Source organism: Cnephaeus nilssonii, assembly GCF_951640355.1.
Source record: "Cnephaeus nilssonii genome assembly, chromosome: Y".
NCBI classification, from domain to species: Eukaryota; Metazoa; Chordata; class Mammalia; order Chiroptera; family Vespertilionidae; genus Cnephaeus; species Cnephaeus nilssonii.
The window spans coordinates 1,653,405-1,665,490 of record NC_137096.1 but is presented as its reverse complement, the minus strand read 5'-3'; the positions used below and the strand labels follow the sequence as shown (position 1 = coordinate 1,665,490).

The following is a 12,086-nucleotide window of genomic DNA, read 5'->3' as shown; positions in this document are numbered from 1 at the left end:
CAGTCCTTCTCTTCTCCGAGAAACGGCCACCTCCTGGCAGATTTTGAAATCCTTCCTCCGTCTCCCAGCCCCGGATTCTGAGAATAACCTCCAGGGGTTATTCTGACCATTGAGAGGTTATGACCATTGCTCTGACCATTGCACGGGGTGGCGTGACTCGGGGCCGGCTCCATCGCAATCCGTGTGTGTCACAGAGCTGGTCCTTGGAGACCGCGCTTAGAGACGAGCCGAGACGCAGGTCACACCACATCAGTCTTCCCCACACAAGGCCGCCTACACCCCCTGTCCAAAAGGCACCCGCTGTGCCCGGTCCCCCTTGCGAAGACCCACGTCCCGCGTGGTTCAGGGTTTGGGATCTGGAGAAGGGTCCGCACGCCAATGACAGAGATGAGACAAGAAATCATAATTTGGCTCTGACCGGTTTGGCTCAGTGGATAGAGCGTCGGCCTGCGGACTGAAGGGTCCCAGGTTCGATTCCGGTCAAGGGCATGGACCTTGGTTGCGGGCACATGCCCAGTAGGAGGTGTGCAAGAGGCAGCTGATCGATGTTTCTCTCTCATCGATGTTTCTAGCTCTCTACCCCTCTCCCTTCCTCTCTGTAAAAAATCAATAAAGTATATTTTTTTTAAAAAAGAAATAATAATTTGGAAATATTAGGGGCCAGGCGGGCAAGCCCAGTGCAAGAGAAAGGACTTCCCTGGTGCCTAGGTCTCGCCAACCTTTTATTCAATTTTGGATGCACATCTAGCTCTTAGGCAGGCAGGAAATTGCGGTAACAGACAGACTATCTTAAAGGTCAGTAAATATTAGAAAGATTTCCTCTGAGACTATTTGGTCAGGAAATAACTTGAGCCCTTTGTCTGGATTAAGCAACCGGTGCATAGCTCTGGCCCTTGCCAGGGGCTCAAGGTTCACCAGCGATCCTATTTGGTCAGGAAATAGATTGAGCCCCCATTGTCTGGACGACTAAACAATCGGTGCATAGCTCTGGCCCTTGCCAGGGGCTTAAGGTCCACCAGCGATCCTATTTGGTCAGGAAATAGCGTGAGCCCCCATTGTCTGGACGACTAAACAATCGGTGCATAGCTCTGGCCCTTGCCAGGGGCTCAAGGTTCACCAGCGATCCTATTTGGTCAGGAAATAGCTTGAGCCCCCATTGTCTGGACGACTAAACAATCGGTGCATAGCTCTGGCCCTTGCCAGGGGCTCAAAGTTCACCAGCGATCCTATTTGGTCAGGAAATAACTTGAGCCCCCATTGTCTGGACGACTAAACAATCGGTGCATAGCTCTGGCCCTTGCCAGGGGCTCAAAGTTCACCAGCGATCCTATTTGGTCAGGAAATAGCGTGAGCCCCCATTGTCTGGACGACTAAACAATCGGTGCATAGCTCTGGCCCTTGCCAGGGGCTCAAGGTTCACCAGCGATCCTATTTGGTCAGGAAATAACTTGAGCCCTTTGTCTGGACTAAACAACCAGTGCATAGCTCCGGCCCTTGCCAGGGGCTCAAAGTTCACCAGCGATCCTATTTGGTCAGGAAATAGCTTGAGCCCCCATTGTCTGGACGACTGACTAAACAACCGGTGCATAGCTCTGGCCCTTGCCAGGGGCTCAAGGTTCACCAGCGATCCTATTTGGTCAGGAAATAGCGTGAGCCCCCATTGTCTGGACGACTAAACAACCGGTGCATAGCTCTGGCCCTTGCCAGGGGCTCAAGGTTCACCAGCGATCCTATTTGGTCAGGAAATAGCGTGAGCCCCCATTGTCTGGACGACTAAACAACCGGTGCATAGCTCTGGCCCTTGCCAGGGGCTCAAGGTTCACCAGCGATCCTATTTGGTCAGGAAATAGCGTGAGCCCCCATTGTCTGGATGACTAAACAACCGGTGCATAGCTCTGGCCCTTGCCAGGGGCTCAAAGTTCACCAGCGATCCTATTTGGTCAGGAAATAACTTGAGCCCCCATTGTCTGGACGACTAAACAACTGGTGCATAACTCTGGCCCTTGCCAGGGGCTCAAGGTCCACCAGCGATCCGGGATCCTTGTTTTCACTTCTCTGATAGCTTCCCACACCCCCTACCTCACCGGCTCCACCTCCCCACCCCTACAGGTCACGTCCTCCCCAAAGTGCTGGCCACGCCCGAGGACCTCTCCGCCTCCTTCACGGTCCAGGACGGGAACGTCACGGGCCACTTCGCCTGGAAGACGGCCAAGGCCAACCTCTACCAGCCCGTGACCGGCTTCCAGGTCACGTGGGCCGAGGTGACGACGGAGAGCCGGCAGAACAGCCTGCCCAACAGCATCATCTCGCAGTCCCAGATCCTGCCCGCGGTAGGTGCCCCCGGCGTGTCCGTGTCCCCACCCCGCCATGTCCGTGTTCCCCCCATTTCTCTGTCCCCCGCACACTCACCACGCGGTTCTAATGGCAGCCAGGGTTAGGCATGTCCGCCATGCCTCGCGCTGTGTGACGGAGTCTTATTCCCACCTTTCTCCTTCTGAATGTTTCGCTTACTTATTTATTTATTGTCGATAATCCTCACCCAAGGATATTTTTCCATTGATTTTTTAAAATATACATTTTTATTGATTTTAGAGAGAGAAAGGGAGAGAGAGAGGGAGAGAGAAACATCCATGAGGAGAGAGAATCATGGATCGGCTTCCTCCTGCATGCCTCCTACTGGGGATCGAGCCTGCAACCCAGGCATGTGCCCTTGATCGGGAATCGAACCATGACCACCTGGTTCCTAAGTTGATGCTCAACCACTGAGCCGAGTCCGCCAAGCCCACTGATATTAAGAGAGAGTGGAAAGGAGAGAGAGAGAGAGAGAGAGAGAGAGAGAGAGAGAGAGAGAGAGAGAGATGGATTGGTGACCTCCCACATGCACCTCAACCAGGGCCGGTGCTGGACCCTGCAACCCAGGCACGTGCCCTTGACCAGGGGTGGAACCCAAGACCCTTGATGGCACGGGCCGATGCTCTAACCACGGAGTACCACTATCCAGAGCATGAGTGTTTCATTTTGCAAGAAAACGGACAACCCGGTCGGCGTGGCTCAGGGGTTGAGCATCTACCCATGAACCAGGAGGTCATGGTTTGATTCCATGTCAGGGCACATGCCCGGGCACACTGGATCCCCGGTGTGGGGCGTGCAGGAAGCAGCCGACCCATGATTCTCTCTCATCATTGATGTCTCTATCTCTCCCTTCCTCTCTGAAATCAATAAAAAATATATATATTTTTAAAAAAGAATAAACTGCCCTCTAGACAGGTTCTGGGACCCGAGCCCCTTCTCCCATCGTTACTGTACGAGAGTTAGACTCTTTCTTTCTACCGTTACTCTCCCGTGACCCTCTCGCCCCAGTGCACAAACACACAGCGAGTGGTCTAAATTGGGGAGAAAAGAGCAAAAAGAAGCTGTTGTCTCTCTTCCTGTGCCCCCTTCCGATCCGCTCCGGCCCCTAATGAGCTGGCCCGTCTCCCACGCACTCGGTGACTTGGCTTGAAAAACACCCCCCCACCCCCCTGTGGGCTTTCACCCTCTTCACAAATGCCCTCATTATTGCCAACGCCTGCTCCAAAATGAAAAGAAAGAACCCAAACCCGGAAGGAAAGTCCCACGGCGTGAGAAGGCAGGGATGCTGGGAGTGGGCTGGGTGCGGGTGAGGCAGGAGAAAGGGGTGCTGGGAGTGGGCTGGGTGTGGGTGAGGCAGGAGAGAGGGATGCTGGGAGTGGGCTGGGTGTGGGTGAGGCATGAGAGAGGAATGCTGGGAGTGGGTTGGGTTGGGTGAGGCAGGAGAGAGGGATGCTGGGATCGGGTTGGGTGTGGGTGAGGCATGAGAAAGGGATGCTGGGAGTGGGTTGGGTGTGGTTGACTTGGAGGAAGCAGGGATGCTGGGAGTGGGCTGGGTGTGGGTGAGGCATGAGAAAGGGATGCTGGGAGATGGCTGGGTGTGGGTGAGTCATGAGAAAGGGATGCTGGGAGTGGGCTGGGTGTGGGTGAGTCATGAGGAAGCAGGGATGCTGGAGTGGGCTGGGTGTGGGTGAGGCATGAGAGAGGGATGCTGGGAGTGGGCTGGGTGTGGGTGAGGCATGAGAAAGGGATGCTGGGAGATGGCTGGGTGTGGGTGAGGCATGAGAAAGGGATGCTGGGAGTGGGCTGGGTGTGGGTGAGGCATGAGAGAGGGATGCTGGGAGTGGGCTGGGTGTGGGTGAGGCAGGAGAGAGGGATGCTGGGAGTGGGCTGGGTGTGGGTGAGGCATGAGAAAGGGATGCTGGGAGTGGCCTGGGTGTGGGTGAGGCAGGAGAGAGGGATGCTGGGAGATGGCTGGGTGTGGGTGAGGCAGCAGAGAGGGATGCTGGGAGATGGCTGGGTGTGGGTGAGGCAGCAGAGAGGGATGCTGGGAGATGGCTGGGTGTGGGTGAGTCATGAGGAAGCAGGGATGCTGGGAGTGGGCTGGGTGTGGGTGAGGCATGAGGAAGCAGGGATGCTGGGAGATGGCTGGGTGTGGGTGAGGCGTGAGAGAGGGATGCTGGGAGATGGCTGGGTGTGGGTGAGGCATGAGAGAGGGATGCTGGGAGTGGGCTGGGTGTGGGTGAGGCATGAGAGAGGGATGCTGGGAGTGGGCTGGGTGTGGGTGAGTTTGAGAAGCACGTGTTGACATAAAAATACACCCTCTTGGCCGTGGGGGCTGATGGGTATCGTGTGTTCTGAGGAACGCAGTTGGCTGGCTCCCGGAAGTCGGGATGGTCAGGAATTCCCATGGCGAGACCTGCCCGTGATCGCGAGAGGCCGTGGGCGAGTCTCCGGTCCAGACCTGGGCCGTGGGGTCCCAGGGTGACCCGGGAGTGGCCCCAGGGCTGAGCTCTGCCAAGGGTGTTGGGCTGCCAGGGTGTGAGCTTTTATTTTTTAAATATATTTTATCCATTTTTTACAGAGAGGAAGGGGGGAGGGAGAGAGAGTTAGAAACATCGATGAGAGAGAAACATCCATCAGCTGCCTCCTGCACGCCCCCACCTGGGGATGTGCCCGCCACCAAGGTACATGCCCTTGGCCGGAATCGAACCCGGGACCCTTCCGTCCACAGGCCGACGCTCTATCCACTGAGCCACACCAGTCCGGGCTTCTTCTTCTTCTTTTAAATGTATTTTTATTGATTGCAGAGAGGAAGGGAGAGAGAGAAACATCCATGAGGAGAGGGAATCATGGGCCGGCTGCCTCCTGCACGCCCCCTTGGGCATCGAGCCGTGACCGCCTGGTTCCCAGGTCGATGCTCCACCCACTGAGCCACACCAGCCGGCCGGGCCCGCGGTGTGTCTTTCTTCCCAACCATCTCTGACGAGCCTCTCGCTCGGTGTCCCCCTCAGAGCCACCCCGTCCTCACGGTGCCCAACCTGAGGCCGGCCACCCTGTACCGGCTGGAGGTCCGGGTGCTGACCGCCGCGGGGGAGGGGCCGGCCACCCTGCAGACCTTCCGGACCCCCGACCGCCCGCCCCCGGTGCACGGTAAGAGCCGCCTCCCTTCCCCACACGGGGACGGTCCTGGGGGAAACCCAGCACCCATCGCAGCAGGCCTGGGAGATGGGGTTCGAGTCCCCCGGGGGGTCCTTCTCCCCATTCACGTCTGCTCACGCGGGTTTATTTTAGCATCCATCGTAGGGTCGAAGTTTAACTCCTTTTCCCCGCCCTCTTTTTCTTCTTCCTTCCTGTCTTCTCCTTTTTACCCTTCCTTTCATTTTATATAGAATGCATGCTTTTCTTTGTCTTTTTAAAATATGTTTTTATTGATTTCAGAGAGGAAGGCAGAGAGAGAGAGAGAAAAAAACATCCACGATGAGAGAGAATCACGGATCGGCTGCCTCCTGCACGCCCCCTACTGGGGATCGAGCCCGCAACCCGGGCATGTGCCCTTGACCGGGAATCGAACCCGGGACCCTTCAGTCCGCAGGCCCGACACTCTATCCACTGAGCCACACCGGCCAGGGCTTGTTTGTCTTTTAAACCATAAATACATATGGGAAAAAAAATCTATAATCAACAGGAATCAGAAATGTTCTCGAAATTAAGAATTTCACTTATGAAGTACAGGAGATAATATTCGGCGAAGAAGCTTATATTTTTATTATGTACATTTTACTGTAATATATGATGTGCGTTTTCTTCAAAATATGACCCCAATTGAATGAGCCGAATCCAGTAACATTGTCGTTAAATACTGTTACCGACTATATAATGAGCATCTTGCTGATTTTTCAACACACATTTTGCTGTCATCCAGGTAACCTTAAGAACCATGTCTAGCCCTAGCCGGCTTGGCTCAGTGGATAGAGCATCGGCCTGCGGACTGAGAGGTCCCGGGTTCGATTCCAGTCAAGGGCACATGCCCGGGTTGCGGGCTCAATCCCCAGTAGGGGGCGTGCAGGAGGCAGCCGATCAATGATTCTCTCTCATCATTGATATTTCTCTCTCTCCCTCTCTCCCTCCCTCTCCCTTCCTCTCTGAAACCAATAAAAAAAAATATATATAAAAAGAACCATGTCTAAAGGTGTGTGTGGATCCTGTATAATAAAAGGCTAATATGCAAATCCAACGAATGGCAGAACGACCGGTCGCTATGGCGCGCCCTGACCACCGGGGGCAGACGCTCAACGCAGGAGCTTCCCCCTGGTGGTCAGTGCGCTCCCACAGGGGGATAGCGCCGCTCAGCCAGAAGCCGGGCTCGCGGGGAGCAGGCCTAAGCCGTCAGTCAGACATCCCCTGAGGGCTCCCGGACTGCGAGAGGGTGCAGGCCAGGCTGAGGGACCCCCACCCCCACCCGAGTGTATGAATTTCGTGCACCGGGCCTCTAGTTTAAAATAATGGAGAAGTAATCCTAGATTAACTCCTGATGTTTTAAAAATGACGGATCAGTCCGGCCAGCGTGGCTCAGTGGTTAAGGGTCGACCTATGACCCAAGGGGTCACGGTTGGATTTTCGGTCAGGGGCACACGCCCCGGTTGTGGGCTCCATCCCCAGGTGGGGGCGTGCAGGAGGCAGCCGATCCATGATCCTCTCTCATCATGGATGCTTCTATCTCTCTCTCTCCCTCTCCCTTCTTCTCTGAAATAAAAAAAAATGTATTAAAAGAATCTGCATTTGCTTTTTGCAAATTGGTTCATTTTTAAACGTCTGAGCCGGACGAAGAATTTGGGGGGGGTCGCTGATGGAAGCGTAGGGTCCCGGGAAGGAGCTGGTCTCCCCTTTCCTGCGACTCATGCTTTTACCCAACAAAGAAGGGACGTGGGGAGACCCGGGCAGGGAGAGGGGGGACGGAGCGGTCTGCGTCCTTTGGGGGTCAGGCGGGAACCGAGGGGGGCGCAGGGACTCACAGGTGTTTTCGTCTCTCCCCAGGGCCCCCCCTGAAACACCGCCACCCACACCACCACCACCGCTCGGCTCCCCGGAGGCCCTGAGCCGCCCTGGGCCTGTAGCCACAGGCGTGCCCCGGACTCACCCCCAGGCACCTGCTCTCCACTGAGGCCTCGGGACACAGCGCCCCACGGAGGTCTGCGTCGGCGTCAGCCACGGCCCAGCCAATTGCGAATTCCGTGTCCACGCGTGGCGTGGCCAGCCGACTCCGCGTCGTCTCAGACCCGCGGGCTCCCGGGACCGACATCCAGCTCACCCTCCCTCCAGGCGTCGTGTTCACCAGACCAACGTTTTCATTTACTTTCTGACATATTCCTTTATTTCAGAGAGGAAGGGAGAGGGAGGGAGAGAAACATCCATGAGGAGAGAGAATCCTGGATCATCTGCCTCCTGCACGCCCCCTACTGGGGATCGAGCCCGCAACCCGGGCATGCTCCCTTGACGGGGAATCGAACCCTGACCTCCTGGTTCACAGGTCGACGCTCAACCACGGAGCCACGCCGGCTGGGCGCCGATGGAACGTCTTACACTAAATGACCGATTCCATTCGCAAAGCTCACTTACGCGTAGGCCCCCTGGAGAAACGAAAACTCCTTCCCCGGCTGCATTTTTACAATTTCAGCCTAGAGTGCGGCGAGAGAGGGTCCCGATTTCTCATTTAGATCTCCCCCCTTCCTTCACGAGACCCCGGCCGCTGGGTGTTGTGAACGCTCTCACGTGACTCTGAGAATTCACCCAGCCTCTCGCTGGAATGGCAAGCCTCCCAGCGAATGCATGTTCTCACATCTCTACCGAGATGGGCCTGTTCTTTTTAAAATATATATATATTTTTATTGATCAGAGACGGGGAGAGAGAGAGAGAGAGAGAGAGAGTGAGAGAGAGAGAGAGAGAAACATCCATGATGAGAGAGAATCAGGGACCGGCTGCCTCCTGCACCAGGAGGTCACGGTTCGATTCCCGGTCAAGGGCACATGCCCGGGGTTGTGGGCTCCATCCCCAGTCGGGGGCGTGCGGGAGGCAGCCGATCCGTGATTCCCTCCATCATTGATGTTTCTCTTTCTCTCCCTCTCCCTTCCTCTCTGAGATCAATAAAAAATACACGGAGTGGCCAGATGATGATGATCTCTGAACGCACAATCATCTTGCCACTCCGTGTCTCTCCTATAGAATAAAAGGCTAATATGCTAATGGTCCCCTCGACCGGGAGTTCGACCAGCAGGCAGGCCGGCCAACCGCCCATGTCCCCTCCCCCTGGCCAGGCTGGCCGGACCCCACCCGTGCACGGATTCATGCACCGGGCCTCTAATATATATATACATATACACACTGAGTGGCCAGATTATGATGATCTCTGAACGCATAATCATCTGGCCACTCCGTGTCTGTCCTATAGAATAAAAGGCGAATATGCAAATGGTCCCCTCGACCGGGAGTTCGACCAGCAGGCAGGCCGGCCAACCGCCCATGTCCCCTCCCCCGGGCCAGGCTGGGTGGACCCCACCCATGCACGGATTCATGCACCGGGCCTCCAATATATATATATATATATACACACTGAGTGGTCAGGTTATTATGCGTACAGAGATCATCATCATCTGGCCACTCCGTGTGTATATCAAACAACAAGAAAAAACACCACCAAACTCAGAGACGGCGACTTCCTCTGTGCTTCCGTTGGCCAGACTCCCGGTTTACCGTCTAACGAATATCTCGGCAGGTCCCCCCGCGGCCAGAGCGGCTAACCGAGCCTTAAACGTCCTAACTCCCTTTCCTTTACTTAATCCTAACGCGCAGGTCACCGCCGGCCACCGCCCACCAAGAGAGTCCACGGGACTCTCGTCCCTCCCAGGGGCCACGTAAACGCCATAATTTATTTATGTCTGTAATTAGAATGTTCCGTGTGTGTGTGTGTGTGTGTGTGTGTGTGTGTGTCATGTTATCTAGAGACGTCATCTTGTAAAAAAAAAAATTGTAAAAAAAAAAACCCCACAACAACCCAAAAAGTTATTGTAAATAACCCGATGTGCTCTGATACGTTATTTTCACGTTGGAGAGTTTGTACATACGGACGCCGCAATAAAGTCTCCTGCAACCGCACGGTGGGCTGTGTCCATTTATTGGCTAAAAAAAAACCCCAATAAATGCCCGGCCAGCGTGGCTCAGTGGTTGGGCATTGACCTCAGAACCAGGAGGTCACCGTTCGATTCCCGGTCAAGGGCACATGCCCGGGTTGCGGGCTCCATCCCCAGGAGGGGGCGTGCAGGAGGCAGCCGGGCCATGATTCTCTCTCCTCATGGATGTTTCTCTCTCCCTTCCTCTCTGAAATCAATAAAAACTCGTTTTTAAAAAGCGGTAATATCTAACAAACCAAGACCCCGAGAGGAACCCCAGAGACGTGGGTGGGAGGAGGAAGGAAAGAAGATAGTTCATGGCTGCTGGGACTCGGTCCGGAGCCTCCCATTCATGTGACGCTGGAAGGTGGACGTTTGACCCCTGACCTGGGCAGGTCAGAGGCTCCCCACACCGCAGCCCCCCGGGTCGGGGAGCTTTGAGGAAGAGCCGTGACTCCCGCCTCCTCCGGCTCTGAGTGACGCGTGGAGCCCTCGCTGTTCCGAAGGGTCCAGGGCCTGTGGTCGGCAAACCGCGGCTCGCGAGCCACATGCGGCTCTCTGGCCCCTGGAGGGTGGCTCTTCCACAAAATAACCACGGCCTGGGCGAGTCTGTGTTGAAGACGTGGCGTTAGAAGAAGTTGAAGTTTAAAAAATGTGGCTCTCCAACGAAATGTCAGTCGTTGTCCTGTTGATGTTTGGCTCTGTGGACTCATGGGTTTGCCGACCTCTGGTCCAGGGTAATTGGAACACGCGGGCAGGGCTGCAGGCCGCCAAGAGAGACGGGGCGGACGGTCGGTCACACACACGTCCCCCCTGCAGACCGAGGAGGCTCAACGTCGCACGGAAGCGTCTGTTTGGGCCCCAGTGACTTGGACCTCCCTCCCCCGACCCCCACCCCAGCCGTGGGCTCCACTAAACGATGCCTCCAGATCCAGCTGTGGCTCTGAGTGTGGACACAGACATCGCCACGCCGTGTGCCTGCGGGTGGAATGGATCGAGGGGGATACGGACACACGGGGGCCAGGCAGAGGCAGGCTCGGATGTTCCAGTTTTTTTAAAAAAACGTGTCTTTATCCTGAAAGGATGGCGGGTGTTTCCCCATCAGGCCCTTCGAGCCCACGCCAGCCCTCCCCAGGCCTTCCCCACCCCGTTGTCTGGGTCCCTGTTTATCTCCTATCTCTTCGATTCCCCAGCCCCCTCTCCTGAGATGGGTCTGTTCTTTTTAAAAAAAAAAACAAAAATAGCCCTGACCGGTGTGGCTCAGTGGAGAGAGCGTCGGCCTGCGGACTGAAGGGTCCCGGGTTCGATTCCCGGTCAAGGGCATGTACCTTGGTTGCGGGCACATCCCCAGTAGGAGGTGTGCAGGAGGCAGCTGATCGATGTTTCTCTCTCATCGATGTTTCTAGCTCTCTCTCCCTCTCCCTTCCTCTCTGTGAAAAAATCAATAAAATATATATTTTTTAAAAATACACGGAGTGGCCAGATGATGATGATCTCTGAACGCATAACCATCTGGCCACTCCGTGTCTATCCTGTAGAATAAAAGGCTAATATGCAAATGGTCCCCTCGACCGGGAGTTCGACCAGCAGGCAGGCCGGCCAACCGCCCATGTCCCCTCCCCCTGGCCAGGCTGGCCAGACCCCACCCATGCACGAATTCATGCACTGGGCCTCTAATTATATCTATATCTATATATCTATATATCTACATATCTACATATCTATATCTATATCTATATCTATATCTATATCTATATCTATATCTATATCTATATCTATATCTATATCTATCTATATCATCTATATCTTTATCTACCTATATCTATCTATCTATATCTATCTATCTATCTATCTATCTATCTATCTATCTATATACTGAATGGTCAGATTATTATGTGTTCAGAGATCATAATAATCTGGCCACTCAGTGTATATTTTTATTGATTTCAGAGAGGAAGGGAGAGAAGAGAGAGAGAGAGAGAGAGAGAGAGAGAGAGAGAGAGAGGAGAGAGAGAAACATCCATGATGAGAGAGAATCCTGGATCAGCTGCCTCCTGCACGCCCCCGACTGGGGATGGAGCCCGCAACCCGGGCATGTGCCCTGACTGGGAATCGAACCCTGACCTCTGGGTTCATAGGTCGACGCTCAACCACTGAGCCACACCAGCCGGGCCGTTCTCGGTTTCTTGTCTGAGTTTATGGCTTCAGCTGTACACCCCCGAGGGTCGCAATGCCCCCTCACCTCCCTTGTCAGTATGTTTCCAGCTGTTTTTTTTTTTTCCCTCCAGATGAATTTTAAAAAATCCACAAAGGGAATGTGCTGCCGTGGTCTGGGGTGTTTATAAATTAATTCAGGGAGCATCCGCATTTTATAGCCACGTGACAATGAGACCTCCGTTCCCCCAGGCACCTCGCTTTTCCTCACTTTGGGGGGTGGGGTGGGGTGGGGGGTGCCTGTCACGAATTGAGACAATTCAGCAGAGACAGGGTTGGATCCTAGACGGGCCTTGATTCACCCACAAAATCTGCTCTTCCCCCGCCCCCCACCCCATACGCCAGCTGCTCCTATT

At 54.8% G+C, this 12,086-nt stretch overlaps 1 protein-coding gene across 3 annotated transcripts in view; it reads left to right on the top strand.

Annotated features, from left to right (window-relative positions):
- Window positions 1–8,317, top strand: part of ANOS1 (anosmin 1) — a 70,475-nt gene extending 62,158 nt beyond the window's left edge. For 2 of the 3 annotated variants that reach the window (XM_079766087.1, XM_079766086.1), the window contains 3 exons: window positions 2,110–2,330; window positions 5,364–5,502; window positions 7,387–8,317. In XM_079766087.1, coding sequence (XP_079622213.1) covers window positions 2,110–2,330; window positions 5,364–5,502; window positions 7,387–7,448 — 422 coding nt within the window. In that variant the 3' untranslated portion in view covers window positions 7,449–8,317. The remainder of the gene's footprint in view (window positions 1–2,109; window positions 2,331–5,363; window positions 5,503–7,386) is intronic. The other variant, XM_079766088.1, reaches the window with a different exon arrangement.
- Window positions 8,318–12,086: the final 3,769 nt, after the last annotated feature.